A 14,498-nucleotide genomic window follows, 5' to 3' on the forward strand; every position below is an offset into this window, starting at 1 on the left:
AGATCAAAGCCGAGTCCCAACAGGCGGCAGCCGGGTTGTCAACGGCTAAAGTTCCTCGGTCACGCACCATGACCACCTCAAGTGTCCTCAGTGGAAGTTCAGCAGCATTACACCTCCCAAACTGTAGTCAATGGGGAACCATCTCATTGGAGCATTAGAATAGGTAAAAGAGCACACAAGGTGAACACTACGGCTTTGACCAAGGGTGATTTATAGCTATGGAGCAGTCGTGTAACCATTTGTGAAATCAACACTGGAGTCTGTTGGAAGTAAAAAAATGTTTTTTGCTTTGGTATTGCTGTTTGTCTTCATAATCTTAGTGATGTAACAGGAACCCCCATGAAGTTGTACTGTTTGAGGGCATTGATGTGGTGGGTCTCAGGACTGGGTCAAATGGAAAGAGTGAGTATTGGTGTTCTGGGCAGGGGAGGGATTGTTCAGGGAATCTCTCCTCAATAATTTGCTGACTTACAGCTCCAGCAGCTCACTGTACTGCTGCGCCATGATATTCTTCGGCATCGTGTGGATCCTCATCCCCTGTTTCATGTTCCTGCTACACTTTTTTTCTCTTGAGGCAGCTCCAAGGCAACTCCCCTTTGGATGGCAAGATTGTGGAACATGCAGCAAATGGTAACGAATCTTAATACTCACTCTGGGCTGTACTGAACAGTCCCTTCTGAATTGCCCAGACAGCGGAACTGTTGGTTCAGGATGCCAATGGTCTGCTCAATCAGAACAAATGTTACTGCAGGCTCTCGTAATGTTGAATCTCTGCTTCTATGCCCGGATTCCTGACAGGAGTCATGAGTCAGTTGGTTAGGGAATAGCCCTTGTCGCCCAGCAGCCAGCCTGCCTACCCGATGGTCTGGGTGGAAGAGAGAGGGTATTGAGGACTGGCACAGTATGAAAGTGTCATGAGAACTGCCAGGAAACTGGATATGGACCTGCACGAGTCGCTTCCTGGGGTTATAAACAAGTTGAACATTGAGTAAATGGCAATGCGTCCTGTTGAGATAGAGAACTGGTTCGTGATGGGGAGCACGCAGGGCTAAGTGAATGCAGTCTATGGTGCCCTGCACCCACGGAAATCCAACAACGTGGGCAAATCCCAGTGGTCTAGCTGCTAATCAGCCTCCATGGGGAAGGTAATGAACAGTGCATCAAGGACCTGCTGGATGGCTGTGCACAGCAAAATTACAGAATTTGCTGATGTCACCAGAAGTAGTTCGGAAGGAGCCAGAGGCATAAAAATTTAGAGCTGCAATGACCTTTGCTGCCACATGCAGTGACGTGCCTGCCCTGGTGTTGGGCTCCAATTCTCGCCGCAGCAGGTGGCATAGGTAAGTGACTGTCTCCCTATTGAAACACTGCCTCCTTACACACTGCTCCTCTGAGGTTCAGTATTGATGTTCTGTTCCTGAATACCCACATGCTGTAATGCCTCTTGCATCCTTGCCCCCTTCACCGTCTCCTTTTTTTAAATTATTCGTTCTGGGACGTGGGTGTCACTGGCAGGGCCAGCATTTATTGCCCATCCCTAATTGCCCTTAAGAAGCAGGTGGTGAGCCGCCTTGAACCGCTGCAGTCCTTGTGGTGAAGATACTCCCACGGTGCTGTTAGGTAGGGAGTTCCAGGATTTTGACCCAGCAATGATGAAGGAACGGCGGTATATTTCCAAGTCAGGTTGGTGTGTAACTTGGAGGTGGTGGTGTTCCCATGCGCCTGCTGCCCTTGTCCTTCTAGGTGATAGAGGTCACGGGGTTGGGAGATGATGCCGAAGAAGCCGTGGCAAGTTGCTGCAGTGCATCTTGTAGATGGTACACACTGCAGCCACGGTGCGTCGGTGGTCGAGGGAGTGAATGTTTAAGGTAGTGGATGGGGTGCCAGTCAAGCGGGCTGCTTTGTCCTGGATGGTGTCAAGCTTCTTGAGTGCTGTTGGAGCTGCACTCATCCAGACAAGTGAGAAGTATTTCATCACAGTCCTGACTTGTGCCTTGTAGATGGTGGGAAAGGCTTTGGGGAGTCAGGGTGGGAGTCACTTGCTGCAGAATACCCAGCCTTTGACCTGCTCTTGTTGCCACTGTATTTATGTGGCTGGTGCAGTTAAGTATCTGGTCAATGGTGACCCCCCAGGATATTGATGGTGGGGGATTCGGCAATGGTAATGCCATTGAATGTCAAGGGGGGATAGTTAGATTCTTGCTTGTTGGAGATAGTCATTGCCTGGCACTTGTGTGGTGCGAATGTTACTTGCCACTTATCAGCTCAAGCCTGAATGTCGTCCAGGTCTTGCTGCATGTGGGCATGGACTGCTTCATTTTCTGAGGAGTTGCGAATGGAACTGAACACTGCAGTCATCAGCGAACATCCCCACTTCTGATCTTATGATGGAGGGAAGGTCATTGATGAAGCAGCTGAAGATGGTTGGGCCTAGGACACTGCCCTGAGGAACTCCTGCAGCGATGTCCTGGGGCTGTGATGATTGACCTCCTACAACCACAACCACCTTCCTTTGTGCTAGGTATGACTCCAGCCAGTGGAGAGGTTTCCCCCTGATTCCCCTCGACTTCAATTTTACTAGGGCTCCTTGATGCCACACTCGGTCAAATGCTGCCTTGATGTCAAGGGCAGTCACTCTCACCTCTGGAATTCAGCTCTTTTATCCATGTTTGGACCAAAGCTGTAGTGAGGTCTGGAGCCGAGTGGTCCTGGTGGAACCCAAACTGAGCATCGGTGAGCAGGTTATTGGTGAGTATGTGCCGCTTAATAGCACTATCGATGACACCTTCCGTCACTTTGCTGATGATTGAGAGTAGACTGATGGGGTGGTAATTGGCCGGATTGGATTTGTCATGCTTTTTGTGGACAGGACATACCTGGGCAGTTTTCCACATTGTCGGATGGATGCCAGTGTTGTAGCTGTACTGGAACAGCTTGGCTAGAGGCACGGCTAGTTCTGGAGCACAAGTCTTCAGCACAATAGCCGGGATGTAGACCTGTGTTGCAGCTTCCTCAGGTTGGCACCTCATTTTTAGGTATGTCTGATGCTGCTCCTGGCATGCTCTTCTGCACTCCTCATTGAACCAGGGTTGGTCCCCTGGCTGGATGGTAATGGTAGAGTGAGCGATATGCTAGGTCATGAGGTTACAGATTGTGTTGGAATACACATCTGCTGCTGCTGATGGCCGACAGCACCTCATGGATGCCCAGTTTTGAGCTGCTAGATCTGTTCTGAATCTTTCCCATTTAGCATGGTGGTAGTGCCACACAACATGATAGAGGGTGTCTTCAGTGTGAAGATGGGACTTCGTCTCCACAAGGACTGTGTGGTGATCACTGCTACCAATGCTATCATGGACACATGCATCTGCGACAGGTAGATTGGTGAGGATGAGGTCAAGTAGGTTTTTCCCTCGTGTTGGTTCTCTCACCACCTGCTGCAGGCCCAGTCTGACAGCTATGTCCTTCAGGACTCGGCCAGCTCGGTCAGTAGTGGTGCTACTGAGCCATTCTTGGTTATGGACATTGAAGTTCCTCACCGAGTACATTCTGTGCCCTTGCTACTCTCAGTGCTTCTTCCAAGTGGTGTTCAACATGGAGGAGTACTGATTCATCAGCTGAGGGAGGGAGGTAGGTGGTAATCAGCAGGAGGTTTCCTTGCCCGTGTTTGACCTGAAGCCATGAGACTTCATGGGGTCCGGAGTCAATGTTGCGGACTCCCTGGGACATTCCCTCCTGACTGTACTGCCACCTCTGGTGGGTTTGTCCTGCCGGTGGGACAGGACATACCCAGGGATAGTGATGGAGGAGTTTGGGACATTGGCTGAAAGGTATGATTCTGGGAGTATGACTATGTCAGGCTGTAGCTTGACTAGTCTGTGGGACCGCTCTCCCAATTTTGGCACATGTCCCCAGATGTTGGTGAGGAGGACTTTGCAGGGTCGACTGGGCTGGCTGTGCCGTTGCCGTGTGGTTCGTCCAGTTTTATTCTTATTGTTTCTCGTGGCAGTTTGTTACAACTGAGTGGCTTGCTGGGCCATTTCAGAGGGCTGTTGAGAGTCAACCACATATATGCCAGACCAGGTAAGGACGGCAGATTTCCTTCCCTAAAGGACATTAGTGAATCAGATGGGTTTTTACGACAATCCAATAGTTTCATGGTCACCATTACTAATGGTGTTTTATTCCAGATTTATTTAATTAACTGAATATAAATTCCCCAGCTGCTGTGGTGGGATTTGAATGCACATCTCCAGATCATTAGTCCAGGCCTCTGGATTACTAGTCCAGTAACACAACCATTATGCTACCATTCCTTGCAGCCTGTTCCAGTCTTTGTTGCCTTCCTTGCTGCTGCTGCTCTTGATTTGGGAGCTTTAATGGTAAGCCCAGCCGGAGTCCCATGTTCAGTAATGCAGAACAAGCAAATCGTGTGGAACACTTATTGCCCTCCATATCCTCACTCTGCAAAAGTATTAAACAGAAAAACAGCCAAAACTCTGGCACAAAAACACCCTATAGCAACCTAAAACAACTAACCAGAGAGTGCTTACCTTGACTGTTGCGAGGATCTCTTTAAATACTGCTTGTGAAATCTGCTTACTGATTGTTCCCACCATAATTTGCTGGGCAAGTTAAGGAAATGACATGTCAGGTGCTCAGGGACACCAATTTAACAAAAGGGCCCTGTTTCAAACACGGGTCTCTGATTACCATATTTAAATAATGCCTGTGCTTGTTGCAGGCAGCGGCCGCCGTGGATGCTTATCGCATGGCCGGACCATTTTGGTGTTGCGCACACTTCCAGCGGTTTTCCGGCGTGGATTATCACACTGCTGTATTGGACTTCGTTGTGCCATTCAGACCCCGTATGAGGGGCATCACAAACTCTCCCCAGGATGTGGAGTTTAAAACTCAGCCCAAGGTCAAAACAGGACAAGAAGATTGTGAATAGTCTAGGTCAGCTTGAGAGTGTGGCTGGGGCAGGTGATCAGGTCATTGGCACGAGAGAGAATGTTGTGACCCCCCACACACTGGAGCGTGCGACCCAGCAGTTTTTTTATTTGCAGGCCCTGCTTCTGACTACTGCCTGAAGAATTTTCTGTATCTCTACCATCTTGAAAGTTGTAATAGTAAGTTCCACATGGCTACGCTCCTTACTTTATTTGCCCCACAACGCGATAGCTCATGTGCAATGCTGGGTGTAGCATGAGGCTCTACAGACCTGGAAGGTCCTTCAATCTTCATGTGTGGTTAACTGTAACAGCAGTGGAGTTTCACAATGGGCCTTAAGTGTCCTTGTGGGGCAGAAAGATTGACCAGCTTTTCCACTCCAAAACATTATCCAGTAACTCCTGGAACAGTGTGTATATATAGATGCGATAGCAAAATACTGCGGATGCTGGAAATCCGAAATAACAACAGAAAACGTTGGAAAAACTCAGCAGGCCAGGTGAGTTTTTTCAGCATTTTCTGGTCTGTATATATAGATGCCTGGTAAAGGGCAGGATTGGGCTTGGCTATATTGGTTGCCATTGTTAAATAGCCTGGCTGATGTGCATTTCTAGGCTCATTTGAAGGTCAGTTGGGTGAGATAGCAGGCGGGCTTGTGCCCGCAGCATGACGAGCTGCCTTTAGTTGATTGAAGGGGAATCACCTCACTACCTCGAGTGTCATTGTAATGGTGTCTAAATCCGTGCTTTCCAATAGAAATTGCTGACTAGCCATAGGTGTGGCTACGGCGATACCATTTTAATCACATTCACTCATTTTAGTAGAAAACGCCTTGCATGCACTCACACAATTCAGGTAAATGTATATTTACTTAACAAGCATCTACCACCATTCAGCAACCAATAGGTAAAGCACTTACAACAATCAAAAAACACTGTCGCACTCTGCTTTTTGTTTTACTATTTTACCAACAAACACATGAAAAGGTTAAAGTACACATGCATTCGCTTTTGCTCAAACTTTATAAAACCCTGGTTCGGCCTCAGCTGGAGTATTGTGTCCAATTCTGGGCATCGCACTTTAGGAAGGATGTGAAGGCCTTGGAGAGGGTGCAGAAAAGATTTACAACAATGGTACCAGGGATGAGGGACTTCAGTTACGTGGATAGACTGGAGAAGCTGGGGTTGCTCTCCTTAGAGCAGAGAAGATTGAGAGGAGATTTGATAGAGGTGCTCAAAATCATGAGGGGTCTGGACAGAATAGATAGAGGGAAACCATTCCCATTGGCAGAAGGGTCGAGACCCAGAGGACACAGATTTAAGGTGATTGGCTGAAGAACCAAAGGCGACATGAGAAAAAACTTTTTTACTCAGCGAGTGGTTAGGACCTGGAATGCACTGCCTGAAAGGGTGGTGGAGGCAGACTCAATCGTGGCATTCAAAATGAAATTGGATAAGTACCTGAAGGAAAAAAATTGCAGGGCTACAGGGAAAGGGCGGGGGAGTGGGACTTGCTGAGGTGCTCTTGCAGAGAGGCGGCACGGGCTCAATGGGCCGAATGGCCTCCTTCTGTGCTGTAGCCATTCTCTGATTCCATGGATTCCCAATTAGCCGCATGTGGCTACACTGGTCTGGCTATATGACCTCTAATCTTTTTAGAACTAATGGTGCGGTGCTTCAAAAACTTTGGTATTGGTGATGGGGTTAGTCATAGAGGGGGAAAAATCTTAATAAAGTAGATAAATGTGTCCATATATGTAAGTGCATATTGTGTGCTTAATCATATCGAGATGTTTTTCTGTCAGTGTGCTACTGCTGCAAATTGTTTCTACTCGTACGTAACTGTCTTTAGAAATATTACTATGTCTACGCTTTCAAAAGGAAAATACTATACAGTAACCTTTTTTTAAACTAATGTTAATTCTCCCTTATTTTGCTCTCACTGTGTCAAATGTTCTCCAGATGCGATGCAGACAATTTGCTCTCGTGCATCCTTTAGTGTCTGACTCTGGAGTGAGCAGTTCACAGCCTCAGCTGCGGTTTTATTGAATTAAACTAAACTGTGTCTAAAAGTGAGGTGTTTCATTATTAGACAATCTGGATTTTATGCAGAACTAAAAAGAAGCTGGTTTTTTGACCTAATTCCAACAGTACAGCAGAGTCTCAAAGCTTGGATCATGACTTTTGAATGAAAATAGTGTCCATTTTAAATGCACGAGATCAGTGTTGGAGTGAAGATATATATATTATGGATGTGTTCAATCCTGGGTAGGATGCATTTCTGTTCATTCCCATTGTATACATGTTCTATTATGGGCACATTTTTTAAATATTGTTTTGTAGTTCATCATGGTCCAGACATAACAATTTCCCACCTTTTTATTGTTTTCAATTCTCAGGAAATTGGATAGTATTTAATATCAGTGATTACTGCAGGGAATGCAGTGAGTCATGAATAAGAAAAACAATTATGTTAAACTGTATATTGCAAAGTTAGAAAAATGTATACTGGTACCACTTGTCAGTACATGTGGGAGGGGCTGCATTACTGACTTTCAAAATGTATTGTAAAATTTTATCAACTGATTTTTATTTTATTCGTTCATGGGATGCATTCATTATCCATCTCTAATTGCCCATAAAAAGGTGGTGGTGAGCCACCTTCTTGAACTGTGCTGTTATACTTCTTTGTGGCTTGCTAGGCCATTTCAAAGGGCAGTTAAGAGTCAATTGCTGTGGGTCCGGAGTCACATATAGGCCAGACCGGGTAAGGACAGTAGATTTCCTTCCCTAAATTACATTCATGAACCAGATGGGTTTTTACGACAATCTAATAGTTTCATGGTCACCATTACTGATACTACAGGAAACTTTGTGCTATCTGGCACCGACGGGACCGAGCTGTTGCCATTCCCTCAAAACTGCCGGACACTCCAGCGCTAATGTTGAAAGATACGGAAGCTTCTGAGCTCTGTATCTGTCAACAAACCCTGTTAACAGCTTCTAAACAGTCCAAGTGTTTCTGTAGCTTAGCAACAGCTTCAGCAGATCTTGCAGAGCTTGACTGTTGAGGAAAAAAGCAACGAGAAGAAAAAAAACCTAACAAAAACAGCTCCTGATTTTTGCCGGTGGCTCGAGCATTCCGGACAGTTAGCCTCCGGATAACGCAAAGTTTCCTGTAGCTATTTATTCCAGATTTATTTAATTAACAATTTAAATTCCCCAGCTGCCGTGGTGGGATTATCTCCTGTCTCACGATCATTAGTCCAGGCCTCTGGATTACTAGTCCAGTAACATAACCATTATGCTACCATTCCTTGGAGCTCCTCTTGATTTGGGAGCCTTAATGGTAAGCCCAGCAGCAGTCCCATGTTCAGTAATTCAGAACAAGCAAATCGTGTGGAACACTTATTGCCCTCCATAACCTCACTCTGCAAAAGTATTGAGCAGAAGAACAGCCAAAAATCTGTAGTTTCATGGTCACCATTACTGATACTAGCTTTTTATTCCAGATTTATTTATTAACTGAATTTAGGTCATTCATCTCAATCACATGACATCACTGCAGGAGTTCCTCAGGGCCGTGTCCTAGGCCCAACCATCTTCAGCTGTTTCATCAATGACCTTCCCTCCATCATAAGGTCAGAAGTGGGGATGTTTGCTGATGATTGCACACTGTTCAGCACCATTCGAGACTCGTCAGATACTGACGCAGTCCGTGTCCATATGCAGCAAGACCTGGACAACATTCAGACTTGGGCTGACAAGTGGCAAGTAACATTCGCACCACACAAGTGCCAGGCAATGACCATCTCCAACAAGTGAGACTCTAACCATCTCCCCTTGACATTCAATGGCATTACCATCACTGAATCCACCACTATCAACATCCTGGGGGGTTACCATTGATCAGAAACTGAACTGGACCAGCCATATAAATACTGTGGCTACAAGAGCAGGCCAGAGGCTGGGAATTCTGCGGCGAGTGTCTCACCACCTGACTCCCCAAAGCCTTTCCACCATCTACAAGGCACAAGTCAGGAGTGTGATGGAATACTCTCCACTTGCCTGGATGAGTGCAGCTCCAACAACACTCAAGAAGCTCGACACCATTCAGGATACAGCAGCCCGCTTGATTGGCACTCCATCCACCACCTTCAACATTCACTCCCTCCTCCACCGGCGCACTGTGGCTGCAGTGTGTACCATCTACAAGATGCACTGCAGCAACTCGCCAAAGCTCCTTCAACAGCACCTTCCAAACCCGCGACCTCTACCACTTAGAAGGACAAGGGCAGCAGACGCATGGGAACATCACCACCTACAAGTTCCCCTCCAAGCCACACACCATCCTGACTTGGACCTGTATCGCCGTTCCTTCACTGTCGCTGGGCCAAAATCCTGGAACTCCCTTCCTAACAGCATTGTGGGTGTACCTACACCATATGGACTGCAGCGGTTCAAGGCGGCAGCTCACCACCATCTTCTCAAGGGCAATTAAGGATGGGCACTAAATGCAGGCCTAGCCAGCCAGCGACGCCCACATCCCATCAATGAATAATTTTTTTTTTTTTTTTAAATTCCCCAGCTGCTATGGTTGGATTTGAACTCGTGCCTCCACATCAGTAGTCCAGGGTTCTGGATTACTAGTAACATAACCACTATGCTACCATACTCGATGGTTATGTTGGATGAAGGAAGATTGAATTGATCTGCATCACTGGGTTTCTCTGAAAATTGCAATTAAAATTTTCTTCAAGATTTGACCTGATTTCATTGTTTTTGACTAAAGATTTTCCTATGTCCCTGCGAAACTCTTTTTATGTGATTCCTGAAAGGACTTTATACCAAGCTTTACCTGTCCATCTGTATTAGTGTCTGTAATAACTTCAAGTAACTTATGTATTCAGACTAATTCCTGTGTAAAGTGATTTTGACGATTTCTAATGATTACATTTTCAGAGTACATTTAAAATCTTTGCAAAATAATATGCTCATGATGGAGAAACAGTGGCTGTTGTGATGCCACCATTGTGGAAGTAGCGTGCATGCATCTTTGTCAGTGAACAGGATAATGTTGTGGGATGGTGGGGATATTAAAATGGATATTGCAGACCAGTCTAACTCCTAATTTACATGATTGCTATTAGTAATTGGAGAAACAGAAATGGAGAAGAAAAACACGGGGGCAGTGAAACTAAACCTGCACCCAGGAAAATGGAAGGAGACGGATAAAGAAAAAAGAGAGGAATTACTAAAGATCCTCTTTTTTCACATTAAAGATTTTTTATATTTATTTTTTGTTACAGAGAAAGAAAAAAGAGTAAATGAGACCCGCAGAAACAGGCCTCACTCTGGACTGGCCCTAGTCCAGATTGTTATGTAATAAATTGCTAGAGTATGGAAAACCAGTTGCTTTGCTCATCTGTGTACTGCAGGTATGCCAGAACTGTGGCATTGAAGACCCTGGATACCAATCTGGTCTGACTAGGATCAGCTGTTCTTTTCTAGCTGCTTTTCTGTACAGCCTTGAAACCGGATGTACGTTTCCTAGTTGCTGGTAAAAGCTCATTTGTACCTGTCCCAGATAATGTTCATGTATTTTTTTGTTTATAACTGAATACTTGCATAGACTGTCAAATCAAGAGTAGCAAGTTTCAGTGGCAGCCTTGTTAAGAGTGGTAGAATTTATAGCCAGCATACTCGAGATGGCTAATAATTTATGCAGAAGTTTTCAGTGTCCTGAAGCGATATTGCAGACCAGTCTAACTCCTAATTTACATGATTGCTATTAGTAATAAGATGCCTGCCATCTTTTTTGGCTGAGATGGTAACATAATGTTACCAACTAAATCAAAATTGAGATTTGTGCAATGGAGGTTCAGCTCTCTTTTATTCAACCATGATGATGGTCAGAAGAGGAGGAAATTATTTTATATATCAAAATTATGCACTGTGTCTAATGTAGTAATTAACTCCAGTCAGCTAGTCCAAGAGTAGTAGAGATGAAACTGTGATGATGGGGTATGCATCTGGCCTGGATGGACTTGTGAACTCTTCAGTGCCAATGCATGTTCCCAATGTGCCTGTGTGGCACATTTTAAAGTTGTTATTTTGGCATACCAGCCTTTTGTTGTCATCTAGCCCTGCTGTCCAGTAGTTCTATATTCTTGATTTACAATCCCTTTGCAGTGTCAAAATATTGCAGTCTTTAAGTGTAATGTACTGGATTATTTAGTCCCGTATCACTGCAGTAACTGACCTCTACCACTGGAGGTTCCATATGAGCTATGTATATGTTACAACTGCCGCCATGGGAACATCCCCAGTGACAGATTCATTCCCTGTAGAAACAACCCCAGCCCAAATTCCCAACTTTTAGTAAGCTATAAATTTTTGACTTACTGAGTTTTGCATCCCTTGCATCTACAATATGATGACGGGCTAAATTTGACTACTTTCATTGCATGGTCAATGAAACTACAGTGTGATGGCTTACAAGAAAACCATTCGGTTTCATAATTTACTTTCCTGTCTTTTGATTAGTTGTACTATTTTCTTTTTATAACCTGAAATGGCTAGCAAAGATTTAGTTTGGAGCTTACTAATCTATCATTTCCAATGTTATGTTGGCATCTAATCACAGAAAAAACAGATATTGTAAATCTTGAATAAAGTTGTTTCTGAATATGAAAAGAATCCCTTTAAGTTTGGTTCTGTTCAATTTTAGGTGTTAGTGTACTATGCACATTTACCCCATTTAGGTAAGTGATAAATTGGCAAAATTGCATTGTAAAATAGGATCCAAATAAATTAGCAGTTTAGTTTAATTAACATGTAAATTGTGTAAAATGTGTCTTTTTTCCTTAGCAAGTGTTGTGTTCTGTTTTGAATTTAATATTTTTATGTTTAATGTTTTAATAAAGGCAGGTTCAACTACATCTGAGTTAAAATGAGTTGCCGAGTGTTCATCGGTCGCTTGAGCCCTCATGCCCGAGAGAAGGATGTTGAGAGGTTTTTCAAGGGATATGGACGCATTCGAGAAATCAACTTAAAAAATGGTTTTGGTTTTGTGGTAAGTGCAAAATGTTTTTTGGCTAGTGAAACTTGATGACTCACTGCCCTTCATTCTACATATCATTCCCTGTGCATCTGTTAGAAAGCTAATTTGCAACCAGTTGTTCTATTTCAGGAATTTGAAGATCACAGAGATGCTGATGATGCAGTCTATGAATTGAATGGGAAAGAACTGTGCAATGAAAGGTAATCTTTCACCCCATTCAGCATTAATGTGGGGCATGCCTCACCAAACAGAGAAGGCAAAACTGTTTACATTTTCTGTCCACATTATTGCTATCCATATTACTGTGGATGTAGAATGTTACTAATGAGCATAAAGCGCTTGTCATCTTCAACCACGGACCAGTACATATCAGTCTTGGTACACCGATGGCTAGATCTGTTCTATAATCTGTTCAGTCAACGCCGCATGTAATGAACACCTATAGCTTGCCAGACTAAACACTTGTTTTGTGCGGGCGTTCATTTAATGCAGGAGTGAATGCACTGGTCCAATGAGAAAAATAAATAATTTGTTCTTGTTTTATCCATGGAAGGCTCTTTGAAATCCACCTATTTTCACTGAGCCTTTCTCAGTACACTTAAGAGATGGGACAGTTTTTTAAAATATATTCACATTTATTTTTAAAACGCCATGAGTAGAATTCATCTTCCCCATCCATTTTAGTCCATAGTGAGCAGAAACGTGACTGAACCTTGCAAAGTGGATAAGATTTCTGAAACTCAGGACCGATCTTATATTTAAGAAGGAGATAGATTTCTAGACACAAAAGGCATCAAGGGGTATGGGGAGAGAGCGGGAATATGGTATTGAGATAGAGGATCAGCCATGATCATATTGAATGGCGGAGCAGGCTCGAAGGGCCGAATGGCCTACTCCTGCTCCTATTTTTCTATGATCTTCTGACTCTATTCAGGTAGAAGTTCCTCCCTGCTTCAGATTCATAATGGTGAATGCTATTACTACTTAAAATACACTTCTGAGATATGACTACAGAAGAGATATGTGAATTTTAAAAGTTTTGCCACGTTTTTGAAGCAGATTCCATAATAACTTTCAAAAGGGAATTGGATAAATACTTGAAAAGGAAATTTTTTCTGGACTGTGGTGAGAGAGCGGGGGTGGGTGAGACTAATTGGATTGCTCTTTCAAAGAGCTGGCACAGGCACAATGGGCCGAATATGATTCTATATACTGTATGTGTTCACAATGATTTAAACTTGGGGGTGGGGACAGACCTCCAGTTTAAAAAATAGCAGTTTGCTTCAAATTCTAGTGATTATAGTTTATTACCCTTTGGCCACTTATTGCATTTCATTTTATGCTGACCCAACACAGATACCTAGAATTTACTGTTGCACTCAGAATCCTGACCTGAAATAACACATTAAACCTTGTGGCTCCTTGGATGACCCAGTTAATAAAGGCAGCATGTACATGAGCCACATAGACCAGATGGTCCAAAGCTTGATCCCTAATCTTTGCTGAGTTAGCTGATCTCCGCTATGGTGGCACGAGAGATATTAAAATAATCTTCAGCCCCACTTGGGGGAACAAAATCAACCAGGGTTCCCACTTCTGATCGTTGTCCATTAACCCCTTTGGAAAGTGCATATATGCACATCATGCTGGGAAGCTACGTCCAGCATGCTCGGTCAAAAATGCCTGCTGACGATCACTGTCTAGGCTCATGCTCCTACTTGGCAGGAGTTGGTGTCTTCTGGAGAGGGGGAGGGGTGAAGATAGTGAGGAGTTGGGGTGGGGGCACTTTTCCTTTTAGTTCCTGAAATGAAATTACATAAGTTTGAAAGGAAATTTATTTAACCTTCTGAATCATCTTTATAGGGTTACAATTGAGTATGCTCGATCACGATCAAGAGGAGGTTGGCGCAGAGGAGGCAGAATCCCACCACGCTTCAGTTATCGCAGATCACGTGGAGGTGGAGGAGGAGAGGGAAGGTGAGCTCCTCCAATAAATCATTTGTAATAACAATGTTCATGTTCTTGGAAAGGAAATGTTGGACTTTGGGTTTAAATGATATGCTTGCAGAGCACAGAACAAATCTGGAAGCACTGAGCTGTGATATGTGGAGTTTAAGGTTAGGCTGATGATGGGAAAAGATTGAATACAGTAGAAACACTCAACAATGAGTAGAGAATAGGGGGAAAGGATAACAGAAAAAAGACCAATGTGGACAACAATGGATGTAATGGCTAGAATAAAAGCAAAATAGATTGTTCCTAAAGTATAAAGCTATGGCTAGCAGTGGGCCAAGACAAGATAAAGGAGAATTTGTTACAGGTGCATTAAACATTTGTATAACTGTAACTTCCACACAATATTATTTTAATCTGTTCTAAGTGGGATTAATGGTTGAAGAGCTGATTGCAATAATCAAACAAATGCTAGATACTCCAATGAACTATCGAGCACCGTTGGATAATATATAATCTGAAGCCATTCT

General features: G+C 44.0%; 1 protein-coding gene across 4 annotated transcripts in view; it reads left to right on the forward strand.

Annotated features, from left to right (window-relative positions):
* The window catches only part of LOC147109543 (serine/arginine-rich splicing factor 5-like), a 46,899-nt gene that overhangs the window by 8,196 nt on the left and 24,205 nt on the right, over nucleotides 1-14,498 (forward strand). For 2 of the 4 annotated variants that reach the window (XM_086003587.1, XM_086003586.1), the window contains 3 exons: nucleotides 11,879-12,027; nucleotides 12,145-12,215; nucleotides 13,879-13,992. In XM_086003587.1, coding sequence (XP_085859713.1) covers nucleotides 11,905-12,027; nucleotides 12,145-12,215; nucleotides 13,879-13,992 — 308 coding nt within the window. In that variant the 5' untranslated portion in view covers nucleotides 11,879-11,904. Of the gene's footprint in view, nucleotides 1-10,261; nucleotides 10,513-11,878; nucleotides 12,028-12,144; nucleotides 12,216-13,878; nucleotides 13,993-14,498 lie in introns of those variants that run through there. The other 2 variants (XM_086003589.1, XM_086003588.1) reach the window with 2 other exon arrangements.

The sequence above is a fragment of the Somniosus microcephalus genome, chromosome 12, assembly GCF_052327205.1.
Source record: "Somniosus microcephalus isolate GS21.2 chromosome 12, FLI_Smic_1.0, whole genome shotgun sequence".
In the NCBI taxonomy this organism is placed as follows: Eukaryota; Metazoa; Chordata; class Chondrichthyes; order Squaliformes; family Somniosidae; genus Somniosus; species Somniosus microcephalus.